At 40.2% G+C, this 14,161-nt stretch overlaps 1 protein-coding gene across 1 annotated transcript in view; it reads left to right on the forward strand.

The window, feature by feature from the left end:
* The first annotated feature begins 7,360 nt into the window (after nucleotides 1-7,360).
* LOC118847328 (max-binding protein MNT-like) overlaps nucleotides 7,361-14,161 on the forward strand; it is a 65,832-nt gene continuing 59,031 nt past the window's right edge. Inside the window, 1 exon segment of the mRNA XM_036755801.1 lies at nucleotides 7,361-7,441. Within this exon segment, the coding sequence (XP_036611696.1) occupies nucleotides 7,361-7,441 (81 nt within the window).

A 14,161-nucleotide genomic window follows, 5' to 3' on the forward strand; every position in this document is an offset into this window, starting at 1 on the left:
ACCACCTTCTGCTTCTCTCTCTCACCAGCTGCTCCCACCAAATCTGCATGAAGGCTTTTCTCCACTCCTGTTTCAAAACTTGTCATACAAGATAATCTCAAGACATTCACCCTTTCAGCATAATCTGGAGCTGAGCTTATGATCTCAAGCCCTTGCTCCCACTATCCACACCTCCTGCAAGCCTCTGCTTGTTCTCCTTCCACAGTTTCTGCTCTGGCCTGTCTCCTCCAGAGTGCTAGTGGGATAGGGAAAGGGAAGAAGTGGTTACCTCCAGGGTCCCTGTTCTGGACTCCTGGGAAACCATTCCCATCACTGCTGCTTGCCTGTTATCTTTCAGGCCTCTGGGGCTCCACAGAACCATAACCACAAATACAAAGAGCAACCCAATAACTGGGATACAACCAACCACTATCTCAGCACCCCACACTCCACACATTCCTTTTAATCTGCAGATCCTTCACAACTACCCCATTTGTAACAACAATATGGCTAGCAGCAGCTGTTGAGGTGTAAGACCAACAACAACCAGCACACAGAAGGCTGCTAACAGTTTTTTGATCTGCTTTACTAAGGAACGTAACTTTATGGGGTTAACAATCTCACTTTAATTAAACATACAAGTATCATTCACTTAGTTCAGGAGGAAAAGCCAGCACCCTGAACTTCAGAGCAAATACAAACAAATTACAAACAGAGACAATATGAGCAGACCAAGTCACAATTAAGAGTTACCAGGAAAGCATCAACATCTTATCTGTCTGGGTTACAAAGCTGGGGGGCAGTTACAGCTTGCCCAGTACCTCAACACTTCTTCCATGAGTGTGCCTTAAAAGTTCAACACCACGCTCCCCTCATTTATATCCAGTTTGGAGCCCTGGGGGATGTGACCTTACCCAGGTGGGTGGGTGAAAGTTCCCCGTCCCCAGCATCACATCACATACAAGTCAATGACTCCTCATTGTCTTAGTGCTGAGAAACATTCCAAGACAAAATCCTACTTTATTTGCCCCATTAAAACAAAGGCTAGAATCATTAATGGCACTTATGAGAAGAACAGGAAAATGTCCCATCTTACTATTACAAGTGGCCGAAATTTTAAGAATCCCAGCTAGTGGCCAAATTTTTAAAATCCGAGCATTTGTGATGGTTGTATTGACAAGAGGGCTACACTGAATCTGAGTATTGTCCAGACTCTTGAGGAATCTGAACACTTGTAGTGCCAATGAGATACCCACAGAGGCTGTGGCTGCTATGAATATGCTGGCATAGTTCTGATTTGCAAAATATAACAGACTCCACATGGAAGACAGAACGAAACCATTTATTCCAACACCAGAAAGCCAAATCCATCATAGCAACAAAGAACTCTATACACATTACTAATGCAGGGGCCACTGCCATCCCTAAGTCTTCCCTCTTTTATGGCCTCCCCATGAACAAGAGCAAAATAACTCCTCTCTCACTCACTCTAGCTACTCTGCCTGTGCCTGCCTCTCTCTCTCTCCAAGCTGCAACTCCCACTATTTCCCCTGAAGCTCTGACTGCTACAACTTCCTGCTCCACCCCTTCCTGCTCCAACCAGTATTCAGGCTCCTCCCACCACAGACTCATGGGACTCAGGCTTCCATGTGACCCAGGCAGGTCACATGAGCCTATTAATGGATGGGAAAGATCTTCCCATTTTCATTAACATAATATTAACAATACAGAACCTTAATGGAGGCAAAATGCACCTTTTTTGGGGAAGAACAAAGAAGATCTGGACATGATCTAGGGGTGGCCAAGTAGTGTGGAGTGACTGGGAGGTGACAGAGAAGGACCATGAAGGGCCAGGTGTCCCAAATGAATGTCAGGGACCTGAGCCACATGGAAAGGGTCTAGATGGAATTAAGGAGTGGTGGTCTAGGTTGTGGCTGTTGAGATTTAGGGAGCCATATGTTGAGGTTTAGGGGTGCCCAAGACCCCAAAATACTGACATTTCCAGTCCTGCTCAAAGGAATTTGACTCAAGCCTTCTTTTAGCCAAAGAGAAAAACAAAGTTTATTAAAGATTTGCCATATTGGGTAGAGTCTTAAGAAATCTCACCATTTGTTGTGCTTGTTTTGACAAACATGCCAGATTCAACTGAGGTAGATTGAATCTGAGCACTTTCATGGAGACAAGACGGATCTTATATACAGAAAGGTAGTGGGAGGGATATAGAACTAGTCTGGGGTGATGGGAAGAGGGGTTTAGGGAGGACTGGGATGACTAGGGTGAGGTCAGACTCCAGGGTGCTAAATAGCTGAAGCTACCTGAAGATAATAGACAACAGAGAGCTAGGGTGACAGACTTGGGTATAGATTTTTGATAGGATCAGGGGTGGGAAACACCAGAAGGCAATCTAGACATAGCCATACAATGAAAGGGTAGGCTATTTGGGTATGAAAAGCCAGATCAAGTGGGAAGATTTCAGGGAGAACTCAAGGGGGTTCCCAGAGTCTATATCCCATCAGTATCAGTAACATACACCCCATCAGGACCACAATGAAAACCCAGTTGAAAGGAATACTGGAATGGGTGTATGCCTCCTCAGGAAAATGCCAGAGACTCAGATGTGTGGGAAACTTCAAAGGAAGTTCAAGAGGGAATTTCCAGGGCCTATACCCATCATCCCCAGATAGAATTATAAACTCTTTGTGGTTGGGGACTGTTTCACTCTTGTCTTTGGAGCTCCAACATCTAAGGCTGTGCCTGGTATACAATAGATGCTCAATAAAGGCTTGCTGATTGATCAGTTTTTTGGTTTATGTGTTTTGTTGTTGTTTGTTTCAGCTGGTGTCCAACTCTTCCTGACCCCAATTGGGGTTCTCTTGGAAGAGATTCTGGAATGGTTTGCCATTTCATTCTCTAGCTCATTTGACAGATGAAGAAACTGAGGCAAATAGGGTTAAGTGACTTGCCTGGAGCAACACAACTAGTAAGTGATTGAGACTGGATTTGAACTTGGGAAGATGAATCTTCCTGATGCCAGTCCAAGCACTCTATCCACTGTGCCACCTAACTGAGATTTATGTCTTAGTTATACAAGTGAATTAGTATTTTAATGTATGTCATTATTATTATGTTTTACATGGGGAAATAGAGAGTGTGTAATGTTGGAATTTTTCTTTTTCAACTTTTCTTAGCAATTAAGGAGTAGGAAAACATAGTCTATAATTTGCTTTTGCTATCCTATCCATATGGAATTTCTTTTCTTTTAATTTATTTTTTAGTTTTCAACATTCATTTCCACAAGATTTTGACCTACAATTTTTCCCCATCTCTATCCTCCCTCCATCACAAGATGGCATGTATTCTGCTTGCCCCTTTTCCCAGTCCGCCTTCCCTTTGATCACCACACTCTCTCCCCCTGTAATATCAATTGAGTTAGGACTTTCTTACTGTTTTAAAATGATTAATTAAGTGTCTTTGAGTCTTACTAGGTACTAAGCCCCAGGCCCAAACGCCAATTAGGTGCTAAACCTATGTGGGTGTGAATTGGTAACAAAGGTGGGGCCACAGGTGGGGCTAATTAAGGGAGGGCCTAGTTTACACATGAGTTTGAGTGATAGGTTTGGGACATCAGAGGCTCTTAGACCACGTGGGTTTAAGTAGCCTCTTTGTGATGAGTTTAGGTCACATGGGTGAGTCACATGTGTGACTCACCCATGATGCTGAAAAAGATATAAAACCAGGGGTTGGCTTTCTCTTCCCTGGAGCTCTTACCCACAGCAGTGGTGGTCCGGTGACTCTGGGCCAGCCCTTGTTCTGAGCTCCCGGGCTGAACCTAGATGATGGTAACTATGAATCTGTATTTGGTCTGTCTGTCAATGTTTGTATTTTGCTCTGAAGTTCAGGGTGCTGTTTTTTTCCCCTGCACTAAGTGAATGATATTTGTATTCTGAATCAAAGTAAGCTTGTCAACCCCTTAACGTTGCTTTCCTTACTAAAGCAGATCAAAAGAACCTGTGCTTTTGCAGCGTGTTGGCAGCTTTCTGGGTGCTGGTTGTTGGTGGATCCTACACCCCCACAGAAGCTGCTAGCCAGATTGTTGAAACACCCCCTTATCCCCTTTCCCCTTACTTGAATTGAATTGGGGATGTTCCCAATGTATTGGAGAAGGCCTTTCTCTGGTCCTTTTACTATTCTCTAGGCACCAGTGTAGCAATCAAGCTGTTCATCTGTTTTTCCTTACACTTACAACATAACATTCTCACCACATTTTCCAGTAATATAGATCCTTGATAATGTCTTTTACACCATGTCTCACATGTAAGTCATCATTAGGGACATGCTACAGACTATTTACACCCTCCATATGTCTTTCCATTGCCCTCTGGGTCATCTGCAATTTTGTTCCTTCTAACAGCATAGCATTTGATGAATCACAGGCAGATCATCAGGAAAATACCAGAATGAAAAAGATGGATTTTTAAGCAAAGAAATGCTTGTGATTGTGCAAAGACCAGGGGTGAGATTAGACTATAATTGTGTTGCTCACTGGGAAGTGATCCCAGCAATTAGTACATTGAACAGAAAGCAGCCTTGAATATAGAATCTCAAGTAAAAACTGTAATGGAGCCTCCTGGGGAGGCAGAAAGAACTCATTCAATGAAAGTGCTATAATCCTCCCCTTCAGAGGAGAGGTTGGATAATCATTTCCCAATTTCAATGCATGGTAAACAGAATGTTGGGTGGCCCTGAATATAGTCAGAAAGGAAAAATAGATGGAGTAGGACATGAGGCCTAGAAAAGAGCAATAGAGATACAATGCTCAGTGGGGAGGAGTGGATTCATGATCAACCAAAAAATATTTGTTAACTTCTTCTTACATACCAGGAACTGTACTAGATGATGGGGATACAAATACAAAAATGAATCAATTCCTATGGGCAAGGAACTTACATTCTAATGGGGAGAAGTTCATTTGATATCATATCTAAGTATGTACAAAATCAAAATGAAGAGAATAAATACAAAGGAATTAAATACAAAATAGATAGGACTGGTATTAGCAATCAGTGGGATCATGGAAAGCTTCATGTAGAATATGGTACTTGAAAGAAGAGAGGGGAGGTAGAAGTAGAAGAGGTAGAAGTAAGAAGAAAGTTTTTTTCAGCAGTTTAAATTTAAGACCAGCAAAAGCAGATGATGGAAATAATCAAGGGCTGAGGTTTGTCAAGAGATAAGCAGCACAGAATGAGGAAATGAAGGATTTGAGAAGAGAAGACATAATAAACTGAAATACATAATTATAGAAACTATAATATTAACTAATGTGTTAATCAGTTAATTGATCAATTCTTAATCAATCAGGTAATTTTCCATCAACAAATATTGGGGATACAAAGAAAAAGTTAAAACAATCTCTGCTCCCAAGGACTATCAATAATGATGTCAATGCAATGAGTAAAATATCCAAAATGGAAGACTAAATGTATATAAGGAATTTCTTTTATTTGACTTCTACAGGATATGCCACCTTTGTCATTCACTAGTCTCCTAATTTTGTGCTTTGAGAGAAGATTATCTAACCTTAATCACTGACTGGATGCTGCCTCTACAAACTGAGACCTGGGAAAGACCTTAGCTTAAGAAGGCCAAGGTCTCCCAATGAATCTCGAGGGCCATCCCCAGTCCCCCTGATCTATATTTTGCCACTGCAACTGTATGGGTAGTGAGGAGAGAGGGAGGAGAGAGTGGTTTGCAAAGCCCTGCTTCGCTTAAATCCAATTCACTCACAAAACAAAACACCACCTTCCTGCTGTCATCAATCCTCCTCCAGAACAAAGGACAAACAACAACAACTGAGGTCCTCTTTGAAAATGAAGGAAAAACAACATAGAGATAACATACCCATTATCCTGAGATTTTTATGAATCTTACCTGTCGAAAGGGGCGGGGGGGCAGAGCCAAGATGACAGAGTAAAAGCAGGGATTTGCTTCGGCTGTCCCCCAAATCCTTCCGAACACCTGTGAAAATGACTCTAAATATATTCTAGAGCTATAGAACCCATGAAATCACAGAATGAAACAAATCTCCAGACCAAGATGGCCTGGATGGTGGTTGAAGGGTCTATGGCACTCTGCTGGGAGCTGAGTGCAGCCCAGTTTGGGCTGCACCAGCACGGACTAGTCTGGAGCAGATGTAGCAGTGCAGGCCTCAGGGCACTAATCACAAAGGTGTGGCAGTTTCCAGAATTCTCAACCCATAAAAGCCAAAGGCAATTTAGCAAGTGAGTGGGAAAACTATGCTGGACCTGGGTGAGAGAAGGGTGCTCTCTGCCCCAGTCCTGGGGTGGTGGACGTGGCTGCAGTTGTGGCAGCAGCAGCAGAAGTAGCAGCAGAAGCAGCAGCAGTACTGCTTCAGAAGCTCCAGGACCACAGACAGTGGGAGGAATCAAGGTGCTGATCACAGCGGGAGTGTAGGGTTCACTTTGCTGGAGCTGAGTCAAGATTCCCTTGCTTTGCCCTGCTTGGATCTGGTTCACAGTCCTGGTTTACAATCCAAGGGTTAAGAGGAACACTTGTGTGGCAGAGCTTGTGGTGACTGTGGAGAGGGAGTCCTCCTAGCAGTTTCAAGGCAGAATAGAGTGCTTGAGGTCACTCACAGACCAGAGAACACGCCAGTAGAGGAGTGAAGAACTCCCCCTGGATCGTACCACCTCAGAAAAACTGAAAATTTATAGGTACCTAGAAATAGCTTGGAAAACAGCAGCACAAAACCCTTGAAGCTTAGGACAGAGCACCCTGCATTCTGGAAGCAGAGTCCTACCTGGACAAAGAGCTCAAAAGTCAAGTAATTGGAAAAATGGGCAGACAGTATAAAAAACTCAGACTATAGAATCTTGCCTTGGTTACAAAGAAGATCAAAACATACAACCAGAAGAAGACAACAGAGTCAAAGATCCTACATCAAAAGCCTCTAAGAAAAAAATGAAATAGTCTCAGGCCATGGAAGGGCTCACAAAGGGTTTTGAAAATCAAGTGAGAGAAGTAGAGGAAAAATTGGGGAAAAAATGAGAGGGATGCAAGAAAGTCATGAAAAAAGAGGCAACAGCTTGCTAAAGGAGATCCAGAAAAAAATACAGAAGAAAATAATACCTTAAAAAATAGACTAGGAGTTAGAAACCACAAGCACTCTGAATGGGGCAAATTTCCAAGCCAGGAGAATCTGAAAGGCTGAAGGAATGAATCTGTAGGCCTGGAGTGCGCTCAGAGTGTGGAGCTGCATAGCACCAAAGCAGAAGCGGCCAGCCAGGAAACCAACATGAGAGACAGGCTGGGAGAAAGCTGGGTGCCTGAAACCGGTGGAGATCCCCAGGCCTCCCAACATGGGATGGCACTCTGTGGAAGCCATGAGAGGCAGTGCAATGCCACCAGCTATGAGACATCATCTCCTGAGGCTTGCAGCCCAAAGGTATGAAACGCATCTTCTTGAACTTCCAGGAGACATAATGGCCAGGTAAATGGCTCTAATCCCTGCCCCCCTCACCCAGAGAATTCCTCAGAAAAAAAAAGAACGCTGGAATAGAGGAGATAGAAGTGGGGCTTCAGTGGCCGAATAGTAGGAGTTCCTGAGTCCCAGAGCGGCAGAGCCAGCAGGGGTCAACACCAGGAGCCCAAATGTACTCTTGCTCCCCCAGGGGAAGTGCCAGAAACCAACTCAAACAACAAAGAGCTCAGACCATTGCTGAAGAGCAACAGTGCTGGAGAGCAACTGTAGGGGAAGAGACTTCAGAGAGCCAGACCCCTCCCCCACCTCTCAGGAAACTGAAGGCCATAATTCCCAAAGCCAACAACTAGACTCACAATCTCCAGAATAAGAAAGCTGGGACAGAGAGCCCTGAGCCCCCAAAACAGATATTTATTGTAAAGCCAGGAAAAGGCTAACCAACATGAAGAAGAACACAAGAAAACCAAAGACTATTGATTCTTTTTATGGAGACAGGGATGATCAAAATACCAATTTGGAAGAGGGTAGCAATGACACTATACCCACATCTGATACCTCAAAAGGTGATGTGAGCTGCTCTCAAGCCCAAAAAGCATTACTGGAAGATTTTAAAAATAAAATTAGGAAGATAAAGGAAAAAATGGAAAAAATCCACTGATGAAATCAAGTCCCTAAAGAATAAGATTGGTGAAATGTCTGTGGAGATTCAGAATCTAAATAGAGAAAATGACACCCTGAGAGGTAAAATCAGCCAATTGGAAAAGGAGACTTAAAAGCAAAATGAAGACAGTAACTCATTAAAAATTAGAGTTGAGCAAGTAGAAGCTAATGCCTCTATGAGGCATCAAGAAGTAGTAAAACAAAATGTAAAGGATTAAAAAATAGAAAAAAAATGTGAAATAACTGATAAGGAAAACAACTGACCTGGAAAATAGATCCAGGAGAGAAAATTTAAGAGTTGTTGGTCTACCAGAAATCCACAATGAAAAAAAGAGCCTTGACAGTATCTTCGAGGAAATTATCAAAGATAGCTGCCCAGAGGTCCTAGAACCAGAGAGCAAAATAGTCATTGAAAGAATTCACCGATCACCCCCTGAAAGAGATCCCAAACTGAAAACACCAAGAAACATTATAACCAAATTTCAGAATTACAAAGTCCAGGAGAAAATACTGCAAGCAGCCAAAAAGAAACAATTCAAATATTGTGGAACTACAGTCAGGATCACGCAGGATCTCCCAGCTTCTACACTAAAAGACAGGAGAAATTGGAATATGATATTCCGAAAGACAAAGGAGCTGGGACTACAACCGAGGATCAACTACCCTGCAAAACTAAGCATAATTTTTGAGGCAAGAAGATAAACATTCAACGAAATAAGGGAACTCCAGGCCTTCCTGATGAAAAGGCCAGAACTCAATGGAAGATTTGATCTCCAAATACAAAACTCAAGAGAGACATAAAAAGGCAAACAGGGGGAAAATCCCCACAAACCTTATTAATCAATAAGGGTAAATTATTTGCATCTTTATATAGGATCATATCATCTTATGTATGTTTTATATATATATATACATATATATGTCAATCTTGAGAATAGTACAGCTATTATGACAATTGAAAGGGATACACATAGACTGTGAATGCTTGTATAAATTAACTGATATAAGGATAAAAAACATAATTAAGAGATGTAAAGGGAGGGCTATGAGAGAAGAGGTAAGGAGGTAGTAGAAAAGGGTAAATTACACCAAATGAAGAAGCACAAAAACACCATTTTAGTAGAGGGAAAGAAGGGAAGGAGAAGAGCAGTATTTGAGCTTTACTGTCATCTGATGTGGTTCAAGAAGGGAATAACATACCTTGATAAGTATAGATATCTAATTTGTCCTACAGGAAGTAGGAGGGGAAAGGGGGAAAAGGGAGGGGGGTGGTCAGAAGGGAGGGGAGAAGTACCATGTGGGAAATGGTAAGATAAGGGAGGGGAATCAAGAGGGAGGGTAAACTGAGGAAGGTGGTGGTCAAAAGCAAAGCTTTGTTGAGGAGTGGAAAGGGAAAGGGAGAAATAAAAACATAAACAGGGGGGAATAGGGTGGAGAAAAAGACACTGATAGTTATCATAACTGTGAATGTTAATGGGATGAACTCTCCCATAAAATGGAAGCAGATAGGAGAATGGATTAAAAACGATAATCCTACATTATGCTGTTTACAAGAAACACATTTGAAACAGGGGGATACAAAACGGGTAAAGGTAAAAGACTGGAGCAAAATATATTGCACCTCAGCTAAAGTTAAAAAAGCAGGTGTAGCAATCCCAATCTCAGACAAAATAAAAGTAAAGACAGATTTAATTAAAAGAGATAAGGAAGGTATGGCATACAAATTCTTAGAGGAGAGGTTAAGGCAGTTACAAGAAGAAATAGAGAGCAAAACTGTAATATTGCGAGACCTCAACCTCCTCCTTTCTGAACTTGGTAAATCTAACCTCAAAATAAATAAGAAAGAAGATAAGGAGGTAAACAGAATTTTAGAAAAGGCAGATATGATAGACCTCTGGAGAAAACTGAATGGGTATAAAAAAGAATATACTTTCTTCTCAGCAGTACATGGCACATACTCAAAAATTCACCATGTACTAGGGCATAAAAACCTCACAATCCAGTGCAGAAAGGCAGAAGCAGTCAAAGAATACTTTTCAGTTCATGAAGCAATAAAAATTGTTTGTAACAAAGAACCATGAAAAATAAGCTAAAAATTAAATGGAAACTAAATAATCTAATTCTAAAGAAGGAGTGGGTCAAAGAACAAATCAGAGAAACAATTAATAACTTCATTCAGGAGAATGACAATAATGAGACAACATACCAAAACTTATGGGATGCAGCAAAAGCAGTTCTTAGGGGAAGTTTTATATCTCTAAATGCTTATATGAGTAAAGAAGAGAAAAAGGAGATCAATGAAAAAGGAGATGCAACTGAAAAAGCTAGAAAAAGAACAAATTGAAAATCCCCAATTAAATACAAAATTAGAAATACTGACAATTAAAGGAGAAATTAATAAATTTGAAATCAAGAAAACTATTAAATTAATAAATACAACCAAAACCTGGTTTTATGAAAAAAACAATAAAATTGATAAACCTTTGGTCAACTTGATTAAAACACAGAAAGAAGAAAATCAAATTACCTGTATCAAAGATGAAAAGGGTGAGTTCACCTCTAACGAAGAAGAAATAGAAACAATAATTAGGAATTATTTGGCCCAATTGTATACCCATAAATTTGACAACCTTAGAGATATGAATGAATATCTACAAAAACATAAATTGTCCAGGTTAACAGAAAAGGAAGTAAAATTTCTAAATAACCCCATCTCAGAAAAAGAAATTGAGCAAGCCATCAATTCATTCCCTATGACAAAATCTCCAGGGCCAGATGGTTTTACATGTGAATTCTATCAAACATTTAAAGAACAATTAATTCCTATACTTGGTAGACTATTTGGAAAAATAGGTGAAGAAAGAGACCTACCAAATTCTTTTTATGACACAAATATGGTACTAACACCCAAACCAGATGGAGTCAAAACAGAGAAATAAAATTATAGACCAATTTCCCTAATGAATATTGATGCAAAAATTTTAAATAAAATATTATCAAAAGATTGCAGCAACTTATCACCAGAATAATACACTATGACCAGGTAGGATTTATTCCAGGAATGCAAGGCTGCTTCAATATTAGGAAAACGATTAGCATAATTGACCATATCAACAATAAAAGTAGCAGAAACCATATGATCATCTCAATAGATGCAGAAAAAGCCTTTGACAAAATACAACACACATTCCTATTAAAAACACTACAAAGCATAGGAATAAATGGAGCCTTCCTTAAAATTATAAATAGCATCTACCTAAAACCATCAACAAGCATTATTTGTAATGGGGATAAGCTAGATGCCTTCCCAATAAGATCAGGGGTGAAACAAGTATGTCCATTATCACCCCTATTATTCAATTTGGTACTAGAAATGTTAGCTGTAGCAATAAGAGAAAAGAAAGAAATTGAAAGAATTAGAACAGGCAAAGAAGAAGCTAAATTATCACTTTTTACAAATGATATGATGATTTACTTAGAGAATCCTAGAGAATGAAGTAAAAAACTACTTGAAATAATAAACAACTTTAGCAAAGTTGCTGGATATGAAATAAACCTATATAAATCCTCAGCATTCCTATACATTACTAACAAAGCCCAACAACAAGAGATAGAAAGAGAAATTGCATTCAAAGTAACCGTAGACACTATAAAATATTTGGGAGTCTATCTGCCAAGACAAAACCAGGGGTATAAAAACATAATTATGAAACACTTTTCACATGAATGAAGTCAGATCTAAATAAATGGAAAAATATCAGTTGCTCATGGTTAGGCCGAGCTAATATAATAAAAATGACAATTTTACCTAAATTTATCTATCTATTCAGTGCCATATCAATTGAACTACCAAAAAATTATTTTACAGAGCTGGATAAAATAATAACAAAATTCATCTGGAAGAACAAGAGGTCTAGAATATCTAGGGTATTAATGAAAAGAAATGCTAGAGAAGGTGGCCTAGCCATACCCAATATTAAACTGTACCATAGAGCAGCAGTCATCAAAACTACCTGGTATTGGCTAAGAAACAGAGTTGTGGAATAGTGGAATAGCATAGCTACACAAGATGGAGAAGTCAACGACTACAGCAATCTACTCTTTGATAAACCCAAAGAGGTCAGCTTCTGGACTAAGCACTCACTCTTTCACAAAAACTGCTGGGAAAATTGGAAAATGGTAGGGCAGAAACTAGGCATAGACCAATATCTTACACCATATATCAAAATAAATTCAAAAGGCATTCATGGTTTAGGAATAAAGGCTGATACTATAAGCAATTTGGGAGAGCAAGGAATAGTTTGCCTATCAGATTTATGGAAAAGAAAAGAATTCATGACCCAATAAGAGATAGAGAGCATTACAAAATGCAAAATGGATAATTTTGATTATGCTAAATTGAAATGTTTCTGTACAAAAAAAGCCAATGCAACAAATATTAGGAGGGAGGCAGAAAATTGGGAGAAAATCTTTACAACTAGTGTATCTGATAAAGGCCTCATCTCTAAAATATAGAGGGAACTGATGTAAAGATGATATTTGTAATTCATGAGACCTTTCTCAGTATTAGGGTATTTGAAGGGAATACTTATATCTATATGTATATGTATATCTATAGATATATATTTTATATATATACATAAATATTAGATAGATAGATATAGATATGTAGACCTATATAGACAGAGGACACAGGATGAATTGAATATGAAGGGATAATATCTACGAAATAAAATTAAGGGGTGAGAGAGGAATTATATTGGGAGGAATAGGGAGAGATAGAATGAGGTAGTTTATCTCATGTAAAAGAAGTAAGAAAAAACTGTTATAATGGAAGAGAAGAGGATAGAGGTGAAAGGGAATGAGTTAACCTTACTGTCATTGGATTTGGCTTAAGGAGGGAATAATATACACATTCAGTTTGGTATCCTACCCTACAGGAAAATAGGGGGGAATGGGATAAAGGGGAAGGATGATAGAAGGGAGGACAGATTAGGGAAGGGGGTAGTCAGAAGCAAACACTTTTGAGAATGGGAAGCTTCAAAGTAGAAAATTGAATAAATGAGAATTGGGATAGGATAGGAGGAAATATAGTTAGTCTTTCCGAACATGACTATTATGGAAGTGATTTCATAACAATACATGTGTAACCTATATTGAATTGCTAGGGAAGATGGGAGAGAATTTGGTAATCAAAGTTCTAAAAACAAATGTTAAAAACTGTTTTTATATGGAACTGAGAAATAATATAGACAGGCAATGGGGTATAGAAATCCATCTTTCCCAACAAGAAAATAAGGGGTAAGGGAATAAGGGGAGGGGAGTGGGGTGATAGAAGGGAGGGCAGACTGGGGAAAGGGAGAAGAAGAATACATGCCACCTTGGGGTGGGGGGAGGGGAGATATGGGGAGAAAAATATGTAATTCTAAATTGAGAGGAAATGAATGTAGAAAACTAAAAATAAATAAATTAATCTTAAAAAAAAAACAACAGAGGAGCCAAGATGGTTCCTGGAAAACAGAGACTCCCTTAAGCTCTACCCCAAATCCCTCCAAACACTTGTAAAAAAGGCTCTAAACAAGTTATAGAGCTTTAGAACCCATGACAAAGAGGAAAACAAGTCTCCAGCCCAAGACGGCCAGGATGGCCACTGGGAGGGGTCTATCATACCATGCTAGGAGCAGGACACAGCCCAGTGTGGGCCACTCCAAGACCCACCAGACCAGGAGTCAGGCAGAGCAGGCATCAGGGCCATGAATCACTGAGCTGTGGCAGTTACCAGGCTTCTCAACCCACAGACCCCAAAGACCATGGAACAGATCAGTGGGAAAACTGCTGGATCTGGGTGAGAGAAGTGTGTGGTCTGGCCACAGACCAAGGGTTGGTGGAGGTGGTTCAGCAAAAGCAACAGGAAGCTCTTGAAACTGCTTCCAGAGCTCCAGTAGAGGCTGCTTCTGGTCCCAGGTCCACCTGGTGGGAGGAATCAAGCAGCAGAGCAGAGTCGGAGTGCAGGGATTGCTTTGC

This window comes from Trichosurus vulpecula, chromosome 4, assembly GCF_011100635.1.
Source record: "Trichosurus vulpecula isolate mTriVul1 chromosome 4, mTriVul1.pri, whole genome shotgun sequence".
Lineage (NCBI taxonomy): Eukaryota > Metazoa > Chordata > Mammalia > Diprotodontia > Phalangeridae > Trichosurus > Trichosurus vulpecula.